This window comes from Cricetulus griseus, chromosome 5 (assembly GCF_003668045.3).
Source record: "Cricetulus griseus strain 17A/GY chromosome 5, alternate assembly CriGri-PICRH-1.0, whole genome shotgun sequence".
Lineage (NCBI taxonomy): Eukaryota > Metazoa > Chordata > Mammalia > Rodentia > Cricetidae > Cricetulus > Cricetulus griseus.
Window position 1 is genome coordinate 104,808,038 of NC_048598.1, and position 18,694 is coordinate 104,826,731.

The following is an 18,694-nucleotide window of genomic DNA, read 5'->3' on the forward strand; positions in this document are numbered from 1 at the left end:
TTGCTCTGGTAGGTGCTAACACAACAGAGGACACAGACACTTCAGTCCTTAGAGTTGCATAGGGATCTGAACACACACACATCACACATTGGATTTGATCAGGCAGGGATAGCTGTGCTGTGGACCTCAGCACCCTCTGTACTCTCAGAGCCCCTGGGTGATGACTGATAGTCAGGAGTGGGAGGGACGGAGACATCGGCAGTACAGTGTGAGGAGTGGACAGAGGACGGACTGAGGAACAGCCCTGACTGTTTCTTCAGGGTGTTTCAGGCCTGCTGTTTGACTCCTGAGAAGCCCTGGGATCTGAGAAGCCTTGCATCTGCTTATAGGAGAAAAGGACCAAGAAGTCTAGTCCTTGACTCTCAAGAAAACGCTGGGTTGTGTGAACACAGAGTAGATGCCCTTTAAAACATTTACCTCATCTCACTGAGACACCTAAAGCAGCTTTGCGGATATTGTTTGACTTTTCTTCAACATGATTGTGAGGTCGGAAGAAATCTCTCCTGTCAAGGTTCTAGCCCAGGCTGGCCAGCACTGGGCATATACACATAGGCAGAGTTTCCCTTCGCTCACAGCTGGTCACTGGGCTCTCCCTGCTGAGCAACCTAGAGGCCCACTGCTCCTGGGGCGGACACAGAAAATACCTGCAGCCCTTGAGTCTATTGAGTGAGCAGCATGGTGACCCAGGTTCCTGTAAGTCCCATGATTGGCTCCTACACTGTAATCGAGTTTCTATTTAAGCGCTAGATTGAGTGGACCCGGCTCTGCCAGCAAAGGCCCTCTCTGTCTTGGGTGCTGAAGCAGCAGTCCCATTGCAATGTGAATGCAGAACAAGAGGGGGTGCATAGCTCTTGCCACTCAGCTTGTGTTGGAGGGTGGAAGCAGGGGTTCCCAAAATGCAAGGCCCTGACAGACTTGGCACTTCAGCCTCCAGGAAGTCCTTCGTGTTTGAGCTGAACGAGTGTGCCTCCAGCCGCATCCTAAAGCTAGAGAAAGAGAACCAGAGCCTCCAGAGCACCATCCAGGGGCTGCGGGACGCGTCACTGGCTCTAGAGGAGAACAGCCTCAAATGCGGGGAGCTGGAGAAGGAGAACCAGCAGCTTAGCAAGAAGGTGACCTCCCGAGGCGGGCATAGGGGCACACAGTGTGCCTCACAGGAAGTTCCGTGCCTCTGGGGCCCTTAACACACTGATTGCCAGACTCCAGGGAGACCTCAGTCATTTCCTTACTGGTGGCTCTCCTGGAGGACCTGTGTCTGCATTCTTTTGATTTGCTCCTCAGTCCCATATAAGGCACCTGGGGTGGTGCGGGGAGGGGACAAGATCTGCTGGCAGGGACCCTGCCTTTGCTGCTTTCTCTCCTCTGCCTGGGGCTTGGGTCAAACCCCCCTGCTGTGAAAAGGACCTGCATTGAGCAACTTCTCTTATCCCAGGAAGAAAGTGCAGGTCATGTCAGGTCGATGCCTGAGGGAGGGTGTGAGGACATTGCTGCAAAGTGACACTAGTACCTTTTTTCTCAAGTGCCTGTGGGAATAACCTGGCCAGAGTGGGATCTGTCTCTGTCTGTTTAACACAGTTCACTTGGCTAGACTGCTGTCACACAGGCTGGATCTTTAAATCTGCAGATTGAAAAGTTGCAGACGCAGCTGGAGAGAGAGAAGCAGAGCAACCAGGACCTGGAGACTCTCAGTGAGGAGCTGATTCGGGAGAAGGAGCAGCTGCAGAGCGACATGGAGGCCTTGAAGGCTGACAAGGCCAGGCAGGTGGGCATTGCCATTGCAGTTACTGCCTCACTTGCTCATGCTAGCAGGAGGGGATCTGAGAATCACAGCCATGTCTCCACCCTTTCCCGTATCTGGGATGGACATTTGACAATGTCTGCAGACAGTTCTGATTGTTCTGAGAAGGAAAAGGCTAGTCTTAGCTCCATTGTGTGGCTGTGACAAACACCATGACCTAAAGCAATGTAGAGGAAGAAATGGTCAATTTCAGTTTACAGGTACAGCCCATCGTTAAGGGAAGTCAGGGAAGCTGGAACTTGAAGGCTTGGTACTCCATATAGCATACTTCAGGAAACTCACTCACAGCCCAGGAAGTACAGCATGAACTGTAGAAGAAGATGTTTGCTGTCTGACTCTCTCAGGCTCCTGCTTAGTTAACTTTCTTAGATAGCCCAGGACTATCTGCCTAGGGATGGTGCTACTCACAGTGGACTGGGCCCTCTTACATCGATAAATAATTAAGACAACCTGCCACCTGCCACAGGCCACTCCGATTTGAGCAGTCCCTCAATTGAGACTTTTCCCTGGCAGCTCAAGGCTGTGTCAGGTTGATAGTTAAAGCCAACTAGGGTGGAGGCTGCTAAACATTCTGCAGTGCATAGGACAATGACCCATTTCTAATAGCCTATTAGTGACAGGGCAGAGATATTTGCTTCCACCCTTAGAAGTCCCAGGGTACTGATGTAGTGTCACAGTGGTGCTGTCAGGACCAGGCCGTTCTAAGGCCTCTGAACATCTCTGAAGTCTGGACAGAGAGAAGTGGAGGGTAAAGAACAAGGCTGAAATATCTGATACTTTAGGTTTTTGGCTTCTGTTGTAGATGTATAGGAAGTAGGGAGAGGAAGTTCAGACCGGCACTCTGCATGATGGAGAGACAGGTGGCTCCTGTACAGGAGCTCACCTTGGAAGGCAAGTCCCGGGCAGCAGGCCCAGGGGATCTTGTATGAATAGACAGGGTGGAGGTGGAGAGGATGGGGAAGGATAGTGGGTGTAGGGCTTCTTTAGAGCCATTGTGCAAGGTTGCTCGGTTGCTTGGGGCTCCGACCATGAGGATGAGAAGACACGGGAGGGACTGAGGCACAGAAAGCTGCAGCCTGTTCAGTGTATCCGTGGTAGGAAGAAGCTGAGAGACAGAAGAGTGTAGCCCAAGAGAAGGCCATGGAGGCGGGCAGGGTACCCACCAGGTGCTGCTGACCATGACAGAGGGACCAAGAGAACCACTAACATTTTTAAGAAAGAGCCACATCGTTTAGAAGTAAGACCATGCCCACTGTATTGAGTGTGTTTTGATGAGCCATGGATGGGTTTGGGTGCACCATAGAGTAGCTATTGAAGACTTCTACTTGGCATCCCTCATGTGAAACCAAATCACTGGTGTGTGTTCCTGCAGCGTCCTGGGTCATGCCTAATGTGTTTGCTCATAGATAAAGGACCTGGAGCAGGAGAAGGGCCACCTCCACCAGGCTGTGTGGTCACTGCGGGAGAGGCCACAGGTCAACAGCACGAAGGATGTGGAGAAGGAAAACAGAGCCCTCCACCAGGCCGTGAGTGAGGCTGGTAGCAAAGTCAGCCAGCTGGAGCTGGAGAAGAAGCAGCTATACAGAGACCTGGAGGAGGCCAAGGAAAAGGGAGAGCGAGCAGAGGTGCTGGAGAAGGAATTGCACCGCCTGGAGAAGGAGAATGAGCAGCTGGCCGAGAAGGTGACCTCCCTGAAGACTGTCACTGAGAAAGTCGAGGCCCTGGAGCACAAGAGCCAGGGTTTGGAGCTGGAGAACGGGACGCTGAGAAAGTCCCTGGACACCCTGCAGAATGTGTCTGTGCAGCTCGAGGGCCTAGAGCGGGACAACAAACAGCTGGATCAGGAGAACCTGGAGCTGCGTAAGATGGTGGAGGCCATGCGCTTTACCAGCGCCAAGATGGCACAGATTGAATCAGAGAACCAGCAGCTGGAGCAGGAGAAGGAGGACCTGCGCAGGAGTGTGGAGCTGCTGAAGACTTTAAGCAAGAAGTCAGAGCGCCTGGAACTCAGCTACCAGAACGTGAGTGCTGAGAACCTGCGGCTGCAGCACAGCCTGGAGAGCAGCAGCCACAAATCCCAGGCCCTCGAGAGGGAACTGGGCGAGCTGGAGGCCGAGCGCCAGTCTCTGAAGCGAGACCTGGAGACTCTGCAGCTCGCCAACAAGCAACTTGAGGGGGCAGAGAAAGACAAGAAGGCCCTGGAGCAGGAGGTGGCCCAGCTGGAGAAGGACAAGAAGCTGTTGGAGAAGGAGACCAGACGCCTCTGGCAGCAGGTGGAGCTCAAGGACGCTGTCCTGGATGACAGTGCTGCCAAGCTGTCAGCGGCCGAGAAGGAGAGCCGCGCGCTGGACAAAGAGCTGGCCCGCTGCCGAGATGCGGCCAGCAAACTGAAGGAGCTGGAGAAGGACAACAGGGACCTCACCAAGCAGGTCACTGTGCACACGGAGACGCTGAGCACCTTGAGAGAGGTGAGCCTCAGCCAGGTGATGCCAAAATGGGAGGTTCTAGAATGGAGGGCGACCTTAGTATATACCCTGAGGCGGAGCACAGGGTAGCTAAAGGTCTGATCAATCTGGGAGAAAAGGCCTGGGGTGGTCTCACCGCTCATTAGTAGCCCCCGGTAGTCAGTTCTTACTCTGTTCCCCCATGCCTGCGCATTGGTGCTCCTCCACTCCCGGTGGGTTGTGTCCCATCACTCACTGTAGATTAGGTACCATAAGTGGAAGCTGTGTTTAACACCCCTGCACATAGAAGCTTAGCCACACAGTCCTCTGGAGTGCCTGTGGTTCCCCTCCTCACCCAGAGACTGATTCAGTTTTAGCTCACTGCCCTTGCCTAGCATTTAGAGACAGCCTTGAACTATGCATATTGCTAGCCTGGGATAAAACCAGAATTCCCCCAAAGTGACCATTATTAAAAAGAGTCATAAATCAGTCATGTATCAGGGCTGCTCCATCCCAGACTACATATGGTTAAGCTATTCTGTCTTTAGTTATGTTTTCATGTTTTTCCACATGAAGTAAGTTCCAGGTGTTGGATGGCGGTTTTCTTACAATTGTTTATTTATTTGTTTGGTATATGTGCAGGCACATGCGTGCCACAGCGTACATGTAGAGACTAGAAGACAACTTGAGAGAGTTTGTTCTCTACACTATTTGGGTTCTGGGGATCAAACTCGGGTTGCTAGGCTTGTCAGCAAGAGCCTTTAGCTGTGTAGTCATCTCACTGGCCCCACACTGAAATGACTTCAAGATATTTAAGCCTGTAGATTGGCTTTGGTAATTTTAGGTCCCTTTAATTGTCCTCGGTATTTCCCACTGTTTTGTTTTAGTATGGGATCTTTTCTCTCTTTGGTGTTGTGGATTGAACCCATGGTCTTGAGCATACTGACTGAGCAACGTCCCCAGTTCTTACTGTTTCAATGGTACTGATGTCCCTGCCCCTTCACAAACAAATCAGACACATTAAGGATGCATTTCTGGAAGTGGAGTGATGGGCTCAAAGTGTGTGACCATTTTAGCCTCTTGTGTTTTCTGCTTCCTGGATTACCTGTTCTACTTCCCTTGGTTACCCCCCCCTTTTCAAAAAAAGATTTTATTTATTTATTTATTATGTATGCAGTTTTCTGCCTGCATGCCAGCAGAGCACACCAGATCTCATTCAAGGTGGTTGTGAGCCACCATGTGGTTGCTGGGAATTGAACTCAGGACCTCTGGAAGAACAGTCAGTGCTCTTAACCACTGAACCATCTCTCCAGCCCCCCTTGGTACCTTTTCTTGGGCTTTTGTTTGTTATCATGGTGTAGCTCTAGTAGAGAGTGGCCCAACCTGCAGGTTTCACCTCAACTCACGCTCCAGGTAGTCTTCAGATCACTCATTGAGGTACCTGGCTCCTTTTAGCTTTGTGACTAAGCCATCCCCTAGTGGAATGTCCTTCTGGTTCCTCAGCATGCGGCAGGTAGACAAGGAAGAGATCAAGAGAGAAAGACTGACATTCTGTGGAGCTCAGCCTGGGGCAGCTGCAGGATGCTGTGTGCCTAATGAGAGAAGGGAAGTGATTTCAAAGTGAGCCCAGAGCCATGACAATGTAGGTCTCATCAGGGAGGCAGTCAAGCCCTGCATGCCACCCACAGTCATGTCTGTACAGTGCATGCAGTGTGGGCTGTGATGCAGTTACCAGCTACCCAGGGATCTCCAGGGCTTGTTACACAGACGCACTCCCCCTCACCACAGTCAGGACAGTCCTAAGCCATCAGCCCTCGGTGCTGGGTGTTAGCAGTCCCAGGTGCTGTTCTACTCTGTTTTCATTTTTGAAAACAGAATCTTGCTGTATAGCTCAGGCTAGTCTGGGATTCCTTGTGTAGCCCAGGCTAGCCTTGAACTCTTGATCCTCCTGCCTCAGCCTCCTGAGTGCCCAGCTCCAAGTGGCTTTGACCTAGAGCTCCACCGTTTCAGCACTAGGCTTGGGCAGTGGCCATGGCAGGTTAGAAGGCTACTAGCCCTTCTCTGCTCTATCCAGGGCCTGATCCTTGTTACTCTAACCCACAACCATGGCCAGAGCTGCTCACCCAGCTTCAGCTGCTAGCATGACAGGGAAATCTGATGGTGGGGATACCGTCCTGCCTATGATTTGGTAGGAGGGATAGCTGTGGCACCAGGCAGGAAATAATAGCTACCCTCAGAGAGTGTGTGGGTATGGGAGCGAAAGGGATTGGGGAGATAGATGAACCTTGAGCTTATCACCCACATTCTGAAAAGTTAACAAAAGCCAGGGTTTAAAATAAACTCCTTCGGGTGTGGAGATGGGTGTCTTGGTTGGACTCGTGCTTACCTAGCATGCATGAAGCTGTAGGTTGAAACCACAGCATTGAAATTGGGCATGGTGGTATACACCTGTAATCCTAGTACTTGGAGAGGCAGGGAGATCAGAAGTTTAGGACCATCCTCAGCTACCCAGCAAGTCCGAGACCACCCCGAGTTACAGTAACAACAATAAATACCGTCTTTCTCTCCTTGGTTTTATTATGTTCATTGTCAATATTGAGGATTGACTTGTTGTTCTCACAACTGAAAGTCAACACAGCACACAGTATTTCTGACATATTTTGGGGAAGGACATTCTGGACCCATCCTCTATATGGTGCCATGTGGTCTGTTGTTTCCAGCACCAGGAGGGCTGGGAAAGGGGGTCATCCCTTTCCTTTGGTAGATTGACCACCTCGTCACCTAGCTCACTTGCCTGAAACATCTGAAACAGCCAGGTTTGGGGAAGAAGTGGCTTGAAGGTGTGACACCATCATGGGGCCCCAGCCTCCCTGCCATGCCTCGGCTAGCCTTCTGTCCACAGTGATGTTTCCTGTCTTGCAGGACCTAGTGCTGGAGAAGCTGAAGAGCCAGCAGCTGACCAGTGAGCTGGAGAAACTGAGCCAAGAGCTGGAGAAGGTTGGCCTCAGCAAGGATCTGCTGCTGCAAGAGGCTAACAGTCACGATGACACGTAAGGACAGTCTCCTGTGTGCTAGCACTGTGCTCTCCGATGAGTCTGAGCTCCCTGGTCTCAGCCCGAGGCCTTGATTTCTTCTTCACCGCCAGAGTCACTGTGTGACATAACTCCCTCTGTCTGTCCTTTGTAGTTCAGGACTAGTCCCTAGAGAGCCTCGGGGAGGCACGGAAGGAGATTATTTTGTGAGATAAAAAGACTGTGGTGCTGGAAGCTAAACCCAGGGCCTGCTGCCTGCTTCACAGACTCTGCACTGTCCTGCACCCGGGAAGAGCCCACATCTGTTTTAATGGGATGATGGCAGTTTTTCCTAGCTATGCCTTCTTGGACAGCATGGCTTTTCAAAGAAATCTAGTATGGTAACCTTTTCTCGATTGGTTATCAACACAACTCACATGCCTGCTTTGACCTGCCTGGTGTAGTGGGAAGGCTGCAGATCCTGCCACACACCTAGCATTGTCACCTTGAACCATTTGCTGAGGTTTCTGGCAGTGATGGGTCACCTTCAAGGAGTAACTGTAAAATGTAGTGGTAATGTATTGTGTGATGGTCCCCTGGATATGTCAGTCAGGGAACCACAGGAAGGGCTCTGGATCCCTGGAGCATCTTCTGCACATGGCACATAAAACTAGCTTAGTGGGAAGGGTGTGTGCTGGCCACAGGGAAATGGAATTAGGGGTGAAGTGGCATGAAAACTGTATTATTGTATCTTTATATTTTCAGAAAATGTAAGATTTTGGAAGGCAAAAATGAATCAGCGTTGAAAACAACACTGGCCATGAAAGAAGAAAAGATTGCATTTTTGCAGGCACAGGTGGAAGAGAAAGAGAGCTTGAATCACCAACTACAGATTGAACTGCAGATGGTGAGGGCCAGGCTGAGGTCCTACCCGCCAGATCTCTACCATACCCCCCCAGGGTAACCAGGACAGATGAGGATGAGCTGTAAGGTCCTGAGGGTGCCAACCTCTGGATATAGGATCTAGGCGTGACAGAGGCAGATGCATGGTAGGGAGGAGGCTGTGGCTCAGGGCAGTTCTACACCTCCAGGTAAGGTGTGGGAACACGAAACAGCCCAGAGCACTAAGCAGGGTCCTGCAGGCTCATATAAGGCCCCTTAGATGGGACAGGACCTTATACAAATATGTGTGTCAGCTCTTAGGCACATACAAGCACCTGTTCCTATGTATACAGACAACATGTGGAGCTCATGTACACAGTCTACATGCATATTACATGCTTACCTCATTCACACTTTGTACACATGTCAATAAGGTACTTCATGTACACACATACTTTTTTTTTAAATAAATTTTATTTAAATTAGAAAAAATCTTATCTTACATATAAATCCCAGTTCACTCTCCTTCCCATCCTTCCGTCATCCCCCCTCCCCCCAATTCACTCCCCAGGGAGGGTGAGGAATCATCAGTCTGTCGCATCATTTGGGGCAGGGCCTCCCCACAGTCACTTCTGTGTGCATTCAGTCTCCATCTATGGGTTGACTGACACAAGCGTGTTTTCCCTTTTTGAGCATGTGACACATTGCTGTGGTTACAGAGTTAATTTGGGACCTGAAGCCAGGCAGGTGCAGAGCTGGCAGGGCCTCTGAGATGTAGGGACTGCCCATGCCTGGTTTTGACTCTGTTGTGTGGTATAGACTGGAGGCCCAGACAAGCCATAGAACCTGCCTGTCATGTAGCAAAGGTGGGGGCTAAGGCAGGCAGAAGTTCATGTCCCCACCTTCCCTGTCCTCTCTAGGGAAACAGATAGCAAAAGGAGAGCCTCTGGCCTGTCTGTCCCTCCTCAGGATGAGTGGGTGGGTGTCGAGGCTTTGGTGAGGGGTCCTCCCTGCCCGCTAGTGGGGCTCCTGAATGGCTCTGAGTCTGCTTTCCAATGCTGCTTGCAGGTAAAGGACGAGCGTGAGCAGCTTAGGCAGACCCAGGAGGACAGAACACAGGCACAGAAGGTGCTGAAGCACCCTGATGGCAAAGTGGTCGCCAGTCACCAAGAGAAAGAGGCCTGGGAGCCCGGTCACAAAGAGGCCACCATGGAACTACTCCGTGTGAAGGACCGGGCCATCGAGCTAGAACGCAGTGTGAGCGGACCCTCCTGTGAACTGACCACCCTGTTAGCAGTTGCCCCCATTGCGTATCGTCACTGTGAAGAATATAGGGTGGCAGAGGGCCATGGAGGCTATTGGATCTAGTAGGACATTTCCTGAGTTGTCCTGGCCAGTCCCTTAGGTGCCTTTCTTTGTAGTTTCTCGAGAGTTTCTAATGCAAGGGACTCACCCAGTCTCCTGGCTTCCTGTGAGAAACCCAGAGTCTGTCTACCAGCCCTCATCCCCATAGTGTTGTGTTTTCCAGAGCTTCATCCCAGTACCACAGCCCACGCAGTATCTAAACAAAGCTTTATTGACACACAGTCACACCTTTTGTATGTACATGTGGTCTGGGCTGCTTTCCCAATGCCGTAGCAGCCTTCATTGTTGGAATAGAGATGATAGGGCCACCAAACCTGCAAGTATTTACCCTCCAGTGCATGCCTGTCCCCTTGTCCCCTGATTCACAACAGTGATGTTTTGAAGTTCACTGTGGTGGATTTTCAGTAGATAAGCTGAGACAGAACATTAGAGGCTGTCTCAAAGTCACATGTCTGCAGCCCGTGCCCTGGCACCTAGGCTGATGGGTGGCATAATAGATATGATCTTAGTCTCCTACTCTTTTTTTTTTTTTAATAATATTTTTATTTTTGTGTGCCTTGGTGTTTTGCTTGCATGTATGTCTGTGTGAGGGTGTCAAGTCCCCAGGAGCTGGAGATACAGACAGTTTTGAGTTGTCATGTGGGTGCTGGAAATTGAACCTGAGTCCTCTGGAAGAGCCCCAGTGCCCCCCCCCAAGACAGGGTTTCTCTGTGGCTTTGGGGCCTGTCCTGGAACTAGCTCTTGTAGACCAGGCTGGTTTCGAACTCACAGAGATCCGCCTGCCTCTGTCTCCCGAGTGCTGGGATTAAAGGCATGCGCCACCACCGCCTGGCGCAGCCAGTGCTCTTAACCACTGAGCCATCTCTCCAGCCCTAGTCCCCCACTCTTAAGAACCCTGTTCACTTGCTGTCTCAAACATAGAGACAGCTATTGCTAAGGACATGAGCTCTGTGGTCAGTGGGGAGAGGCTTCAGCTCACAGAAAAGTACTCTTCAGATGGAGTCATGAAAGTGGCTTGCGTGCCTGTGTGCCTCAGGTGTTAGGCAATAGCCCTGTAATGTATTGTCTTTTTTCTGAAAATTCTATCAGTTGTCTGTTTCCAAGAGGGAAAGCATTAACTTACTGTGCTTGCTGAACCCCAGCTCTGGGCTACATGTACCCTTGAGGATTCAGTTAAAATCCCAGGGCCTGTGCCAGAGAGAGTTAGCCAGCCTAGCCATGCTGTGTGTAACTGGCGTATGCTTCCCCTCTAGAACGCAGCTCTTCAGGCTGAGAAGCAGCTGCTGAAGGAGCAGCTGCAGCACCTGGAGACTCAGAATGTGGCCTTCAGCAGCCAGATCCTGACCCTGCAGAAACAGAGCACCTTCCTGCAGGAGCACACCACCGCACTGCAGACTCAGACCGCAAAGCTGCAGGTAGCAGGACCCAGGATGGTTCCTCGGCAGGAGCTTCAAGGCTAAGCATGGGGCACCTGGGACTGGGTGGTTTTTAAGAGGCTTGTGGTAGACAGGAGTCTGAAGGTAATAGGGTGGCCCGTGAGACTTCCTATGGCTGGGCCTAGAGGTATCTGACTAAAACTTCATTTCTTTGCTTTTCAGTTTGTACAAGTGAACATGATTACACACACACACACACACACACACACACACACACACACACACACACACGAGAGAGAGAGAGAGAGAGAGAGAGAGAGAGAGAGAGAGAGAGAGAGGAGAGAGAGAGAGAGAGAGAGAGAGAGAGAGAGAGAGAGAGAGAGAGAGAGAGAGGGAGAGAGAGAGAGAACAACCTGGCAGAGCTGTTTTAAACTGATAGCCGGGGAGTGGGGCTATGACCTGGCTTCCGTCTGCTGGAATCAGCCAGTAGGGCCAGCATTGCAGCCCACTTATCAAGTGGCTTTATTTGTGGTTAGTAGGTGGTGGGAAGATGAAAAGTTGCTCATTAATGTAATTTCTGGGAAAAGCTGGAAAGTTACGTGTGGGGCAGAGACAATGAACAGGAAACTTACTTGGCAGAGAGGTCGGCTTTGTTTTGTTAAAATAAGAAAATAGGATGTTGATTTACTTTGTTTTTGTCTTGGAAAAAGTCTTTGTCTGGCTTTCGTATCAGTAGGTAAAGCCCCTGTTCAGATGTTTTGGGATTGTGTTAGATAACTCTGAAACATCAGGGGTTCAGATACCAGCAAAAATGCGTAGCATGCACAAGTCCTCAGTGCAGGCCCTGGAGGAACAAAAGTAAATACGTAAAAATCCATCAGTAGACAGACAGTACTGATTGTCTGATACTCTATCCTTACAGATTTTCTGTTGGCTTGTCTAGAAAATAGGCTTTATTTTTTAAAATAAATATAACCAGTTATAAAATAACCAGTAATGACATGTAAGTAGTTTATCTAGAAGGATGATTTCTGGAGATGGTTCTGGATGATAATCTTTCCATAGCCAGTTTTTGCCCCTTCCTCCACCCAGAGCCAAGCCCTCAAGTTCTGGTAGCATCACCCATGCCTGGTCTGCCTTGTAGTCCCTCTGGTGCTGTCTGTGGCTGGTAGTCCTGGGCCTGCTCACCACACACACGGCTCTGCTTTCCCTGCAGGTGGAGAATTCCACACTGAGCTCCCAGAATGCAGCCCTTGGTGCACAGTACACAATGCTGCAGAGCCAGCAGACCGCCAAGGAGGCTGAACACGAAGCTCTACAGCAGCAGCGGGAGCAACTGGCAGCCGCTTACGAGGGCCTGTTTCAGGACCACGAACACCTGGGTGCCCTGTACGAGCGCCAGTCCTCGGAGTATGAGGCCCTCATCCGACAGCACAGCTGCCTGAAAACACTGCACCGGAACCTGGAACTGGAGCATAAGGAGCTTGGGGAGAGGTGGGGCCTGGAGGGGAATCGTAAAGCCTGTGGAGCAGGAGAGGGCAAGGGTAGAGCCTGTGGGGCAAGGGAGGTAGAGGCCTGGGGAGAGGGAAGCTGGGTACATAGCTGTGAGACCGGAGAGAGGCCTGGGGGTAGGGATACAGTCTATGGAGGAGGCAGCTGGTGTGCTGAGCCCCTTGCGCTGTCCTAGAGCTTCTGGGACTTTCCTAAGGCCTGCATGCACCTCCGTTTCTCCCCCGCATTTCCTCTTGGCGGCCTGCTTCCCATTGTTGGTGCACCTGAGCTTTCCCGAAGGGAAGGAAATAGAATCTTTAGCAATTTCTATTTCCTTTTTGTTTGTCCAGCTGGGGATTGTGGCAGGGGACATTGGGGTAAAGGGGTGCCATGGCTCACCCTGGCGCTGGGTGACCCAGTGTGAACACTTGGAAACCTGTTCTATAAGAATTCTTTCTTCTTCCTCTCCTCTTTTTCCTCCTCTCCTGACTCACACCCCTGGGGAAAATCCTTCAGGCTGCCTATGTGCAGGGTTGTACACACTCATACTTTAGACCACCTCTTCCCAGTCTTAAGTCTAGAATGCTTGCTTAAAAACCCAGGTCCTCCCATGATGCTAAATATTGAATGCATACCACATATTCTACCCACAGGTGTGGGTAGAAGGAATCCCACACCTGTGATCTCAGCAGAGCTGGGAGGGAGAAGCAAGGAAGGAGGGAGCACGAGAGAGACTGCTCTGGGTCCCCAGGTGCCCTCCCATGGTTCTTTTATCTGCGCCTGACGCTGGCTTTTTTTTTTTTTTTTCTTTTTTGTAAATTTTTCCTGTATTGAAATACATAAATGTTAACTTTTCATCATTGGCAGTCCCAGCTCCTGGGATATGTGTCATTAAAGTCACCCACTGTTGGCTGAGCTCCTGCCCCTGCACTTCCGGTTCCAGATCTCTGAGCAGGTGTATCTAAAGTCTCATCTGGAATTCTGTCTCCAGAGCCTGAGAATCAGTGAGGTGGTGTACATTAGAAGAAGGCTTATCCAAAAAAGGAACCCATAGGAGTGGGACAGGAGAGCCAGCGTCCCCTTCCTGTGTCAGCGAAGTGCCCTCACTGTTAGCATTTGTGTCCAGTCCACCTCAGCAGAACAGCTAGGCACCTGATACATTGGTTATGTCTGGTGGGAGTGGCTGACACGCAAGAAATTTCTGTTGTAGGGATCTATGAACGTTATTGAGCCAGAAAAGCCTTGTGTGGGCGCTGATGGTACTTACGGGTAGAATGGTGATGACAATGGACTTTCCCACCTTTTGGTCTTTTTGCCTTCATCCAGTGTCTCCTTCCCATCTCAGTCCTTCAGGGCTGCCAGGATGTTGACTTTTCCTTCCCACCCCAGTTGGTTCAGCTTCTGCCCCTGAACACCTTTATCTCCTGGCACTCCTGCAGGCCATACTACATTCAGCATTAGTTGGGCCTATTCTACATATGTGGTGCCATGTCTGTTGTGAAAGGAGCTGTGCCACTGACAGACTAACTCAGTGGAACACACAGCATTGACATTACTACGGGTGTGATACCTGCCCACCAGGCCTTAACACGGGCATCATAAAACATTATCTTCTTAGAGGCCTTTTTCTAAAGATCTTTTATGTGTTTTTTGTTTCTTTAAGACAGAGGTTTTTTTGTGTAACCCTGGCTGTCTTGGAACTCACATGTAGACCAGGCTGGCCCTGAACTTAGAGATCAGCCTGCCTCTGCCTCCCAAGTGCTGGGATTAAAGACGTGTTCCACCACAAGGTTTATTTATGTATTTTATGTGCATGAGTGTTTTTGACTGCACACAAAAACAGGGCATCCTGTCCCAAGGACTGCAGTTATAGAAAGTTGTGAGCCACTATGGTGTAAGTGCTGGGAACTGAACTCAGGACCTCTGGAAGAACAGCCAGTGCTCTCAACCACTGAGCCATCTCTCCTCTCTTCTTCGAGTCTTAATGACCATTTAGAGGAAGGATTTTGTAGATGGAGTTGGACTGACTCTGAAGGTCAAAATCCTGGCTTGATATAGCATCCGTCAGCTAATGAGCATCTTTGGCTGGTTAGACACACAGCTGGAGGCACAGTCTTCAGTCTGCAAGGGACTTCATGTGCCGATCACACAGGAGTACAAAAGTCTGGGTTCTTTTAATTTGATACTGAATTGGACTCCTGCCAGATACTTACTGTGTCATGTCAAGGGCTCACTGGTAAGCAAGACTCCAAAGGCTTGTGGGCCGTCTGCTTGATCTGTGTGCTTTGAGGTAGTAACACAGGGGAGTAGGAATTGGGAAGCCTTGCTGGTCAATTTGTGGCCTTTATTTTTCACACTTGGATAATTCTGCCACAATCATTACCTTGGCTCTGGAAGCCAGACAGGTTCCCTCGTCTTATCTCTATGCCCCACTATGGTGGGGCCACTTCTGTATTTTAGCTAATGGCCTCGAAAACATTTGCCTTTGAGTTTCCTAACCAGGTCCCTTACGTGGGGCTCCAGTGAGATGGCCCAGGCTCCAGTGATGTGGAGGGTAGAAGTTAGGAGACTGGAGACCCCATCAGTGGGACACCAACAGAGTGTGACATACTCAGAAGAGGAAGAAGAGGTGGTCCATGTTTCCTGAGCCGGGTGTTTGAGAAGTGTGCCTCAGGCCACTCTTCACACTGACTTGGACATCCTGGGTCATCAGCAGGGAGGGCCAAAAGTCCGGGCTTGTCGTTTCCACCTTGTGCTTTGCTGCCCCCAGTGACAGCTACACAGCCCACATGTCTTGAGAAAGAAAATTCAGAGAGAGAGATCTCAACACCCCTACTCCCCCTCCCCCCCAGTGCCAGTGGGAACCAAGATGTGGGCTCCCATGGAGTGAGGAGGGTGTAAGCAGGGATTAGCTGTCTCCTACAGTGGAATTTAGCTGTTTATTTTGTGGTTTCCTTTAGATCTACTGGTGCGTAGTGAACCAACCACCTTGTAACACGAGTTGCTAAAATGAAAGGTTGTAGAGTGCAGCCCTTATGCTCTCAGGACAGGCATAATGTATGTGGACAGGGAAGCCAAGCCAAGGCACCAGAGACAGGGAGAGGACTCTGGCCTCTGGGAGGTCCTGACACACACACCCCACACACACCCCCGCAACACACACACACACACACACACACTCTCGCACGCACGCACGCACCTCTGGCAGCATTCATCTTGCCTCCCTGCTGTCAGCCTTTGATCACTCCACAGAGAAAAGGTCTCAGAGAAATCCACCTTTTCTGAGAGGGTCTGTTCCAGTTTCCTGGGGTGTGAGTTGCTTGCAGAAGGTAAAGCATGGCCGCCTTTGCAATGGCTGTTTCCTGCACCAGGCACGGAGACTTACAGAGGCAGAAAGCTGAGCTGGAGGAGCTGGAGAAAGTGCTGAGGGCAGAGCGGGAGGCGCTGCAGCAGGAACAGAGGACCAACGCTGTAGCCACAAGTGAGAACCAAAGGCTTCGGGGAGAGCTGGACAGGTGAGCACCCAGGCACACCCACTGGGGCCTGGGAGGGGTGGCAGGGACCAAGCAATCTATTCAGACCAGTTTTCTCTGAATCCTGCTGGCGGAAGGCCTGTGAGCTCCTTGTCGTGTGGTTTCACAAACTGCATGATGCTGGCCAGGAAAGCAGCTGAGAGCTAGCCTGGTGTTGGTGGGCACGGATGGTGGTATTCAGCCAGTACGGGGTAATGTATGTGGACAGGCATAGTCATCTTCAGATGTAAGCCTAGCCCTCGGAGCCACTGTGGTCCTCCTTATTCAGTCTCCTCACTAGTGCTTTTTTGTAACCAGAATCTCACTCCTATTCTGGATCTTTTGTGGATATACACAGAGTTCACCAAATATTCAAGTCATCTCTCCCACTGTGAACCAAAGTCCTGCCAGGACCTATTTGTGGCATGTCATTAGTGTTCAGTGGTGTGAGTCCTCATCTTGCTGTGTTAAACAGCCCCAGGCATAGTGCTCGAGTGCAGTCAGTGTTCCTGAGTGCAGAGGGGCAGCCCTGTGCCTAGCAGAGGAGACATGGCTGTTAGGATAAGCTTCACCTGCCTAGAGTAGAGGGCTTGTGTGTTTGTTTTCAGAGCTGACTGTCTGGCCCTGGACAGCCTGTTGGTGTGCTCTTTTCCTGGGGAAGGACACCTCTCCACTCCCAGCTTTCCTCAGTTGCCTACAGTTCTTTGGTCTTGTGGGTTTCCCCATGCTCTTTGCCATGTTCGTTGGTGTCATCCTTGTTTAGCTCACATTCGGACAGTCATGTTGGTGAGATTTTATGAGTGTAGCTTCGGATGTTACTAGGAGACCATCTCACAGTAAAGTCCCTAATCCTCTGGCTCTTAGAATCTTTTATCCCCTCTTCTGCAATGTTCCCTGAGCCGTAGCTCTGGAATGTTTTGTAGATGTATAGGTGTGGTCTGGGCTCCACATCTCTCTGTATTGATTGGTTGATGTCTTCTGTAGTAGTTTCTGTGGCAAAGAGAAGTTTCCTCGATGAGGGTAAAACGGCACTTTCTGTGGGCGTAAGGACAATTGTTTATAGGTTGTTACCAGGGATTATGCTGGTATAGTAAGTAACTGGTTGTAGATTCTCCTGCACTAACCATGATTTCACTAGTTCTGATTAGCTAGCTAGGTTTCCAGTACCAGACATGGTCTCTCTCTTGTTGAGTGGGTCTTAAGTATCGTTTGAGAGTGGTTGGTTACAACCAAGTAGGTACCACTGCTGTATCTGTAGGGTTATCGTGCCATGCTGGTGGTTAATGTGGTTCTTACGCGTCATGGCTAAGTGGGACTCTTGGTTTCTTCTCTCCTTTGGAAACTTGTGGGAAGTGTTGTAGAGAAAAAATAATCTCTAAAGCTTTTTTTTTTTTTTTAAATAGCATAGCTCCCTTTTCCCCCTTAAGCCAGAATAATGCCTAAAATGTAATGTAGACGTCTACTGACCATGATGTCCTGTTGAGGCCAGTATCTTAGCCTGCATGCCTGTTGTCCCACTCACCTCCCATCCAGACCAGTAGAGCACCAGGGGTGCCCTCCTAGAGCCCCAGAGAACACCATCTGAAAAGCAGCAATTTTGCTCTGAATTCTTTTGTTACACACAGAAGGTTGAGTTTGTGTGAGCTTGCAGTCTTCCACTGTGGGAACAGGACCCCCAGTTGCCCTTCTGAAGTCTTTGAAATGCTTTTTGGCCCCCTTGCCTGTGTCTCTCTTCCCCCTAGGGTCAGTTTCCTGCACCACCAGCTGAAAGGGGAGTATGAAGAGCTACATGCCCACACCAAGGAGCTGAAAACCTCTCTGAACAACTCCCAGCTGGAGCTGAACCGCTGGCAAGCACGCTTCGATGAGCTTAAGGAACAGCACCAGAACATGGACATCTCACTGACCAAGCTGGACAACCACTGTGAGGTGAGGTGTGGCTTCGGGCAGGTCTGGGAAGGGCTAGCACCTCCTGGGTGGCTTCTCTGAGACTGGAGGTGTCCTTGGAGCCAAGGTGATTCCAGAGTGACACCTGTGGTAGGAACATGTCAGAGGCCACTCTGTCTGACATTGGCTCTCTGAAGTCAGCGGCGGCTTCTGTCAGTCCTTTGGGACATGGTGATACCATCTTCAGAACCCCTTCATTTCAGTAGACAGCTATACAAACAAAATGACCTAGAATTGTGTGTGGCTGCCTGACTCAGGTCCTGGTGCAGGGTGATCCAGCTGCCGGTGGCACAGACCGGTGTCAGAAATGGCCACTGTGAGAAGCAAAGCCCTCCTTGAGATAGGATCTCTGATAGGCCCCACTATAGAGTCTGAGGAAACCAAGTGGCTCCCTCCTGGTTTCTGAGATACCCTCAGAAGACAAGTGGGCAAGTAGGGAACCTCAGCCCCAGGCACTAGTATGCAGTCACTCAGCCAGATCTGAGCTGCCCATAGAGGAGAGACCCTGGCCAGTGCCCTACTGGGAAGGGGTGGCACTGCCCAGGGAAGCCACATCCACTGGGGACTGCCATTGCAGGAGGCACACTAGGATTCTTGGGGGTGGGGGGACTTACTTGCTTGCATGGCTGGAGCTTGTGTGCACTGAGCCACTTCCTTGTTCCTGCAAAGGAAATGGTCTGACCTCCTTTGTCCTTCCAGTTCTGCTCATCACATAACACATAAGTTGTGCAAAAGAATTGGAAAGAAAAAGGTAGATTTTGATCCCTACAATTAGTGGTGAAGTTAGCCCTGTGGGGTGTAAAGGAGGGAAGGAGGAGCATGTTTCCCTCCTGTGGCATGCTGGGAGTTTCACTGTGGCTTATGTGTT

The 18,694-nt window shown here is 50.6% G+C and overlaps 1 protein-coding gene across 2 annotated transcripts in view; it reads left to right on the forward strand.

The window, feature by feature from the left end:
• Ccdc88c (coiled-coil domain containing 88C) overlaps positions 1–18,694 on the forward strand; it is a 121,063-nt gene that overhangs the window by 80,158 nt on the left and 22,211 nt on the right. For both annotated transcript variants that reach the window (XM_027419128.2, XM_035445571.1), the window contains exons 13-22: positions 928–1,112; positions 1,625–1,762; positions 3,205–4,266; positions 7,165–7,292; positions 8,019–8,160; positions 9,204–9,392; positions 10,754–10,915; positions 12,093–12,370; positions 15,739–15,882; positions 17,622–17,808. In XM_027419128.2, coding sequence (XP_027274929.1) covers positions 928–1,112; positions 1,625–1,762; positions 3,205–4,266; positions 7,165–7,292; positions 8,019–8,160; positions 9,204–9,392; positions 10,754–10,915; positions 12,093–12,370; positions 15,739–15,882; positions 17,622–17,808 — 2,615 coding nt within the window. The remainder of the gene's footprint in view (positions 1–927; positions 1,113–1,624; positions 1,763–3,204; positions 4,267–7,164; positions 7,293–8,018; positions 8,161–9,203; positions 9,393–10,753; positions 10,916–12,092; positions 12,371–15,738; positions 15,883–17,621; positions 17,809–18,694) is intronic.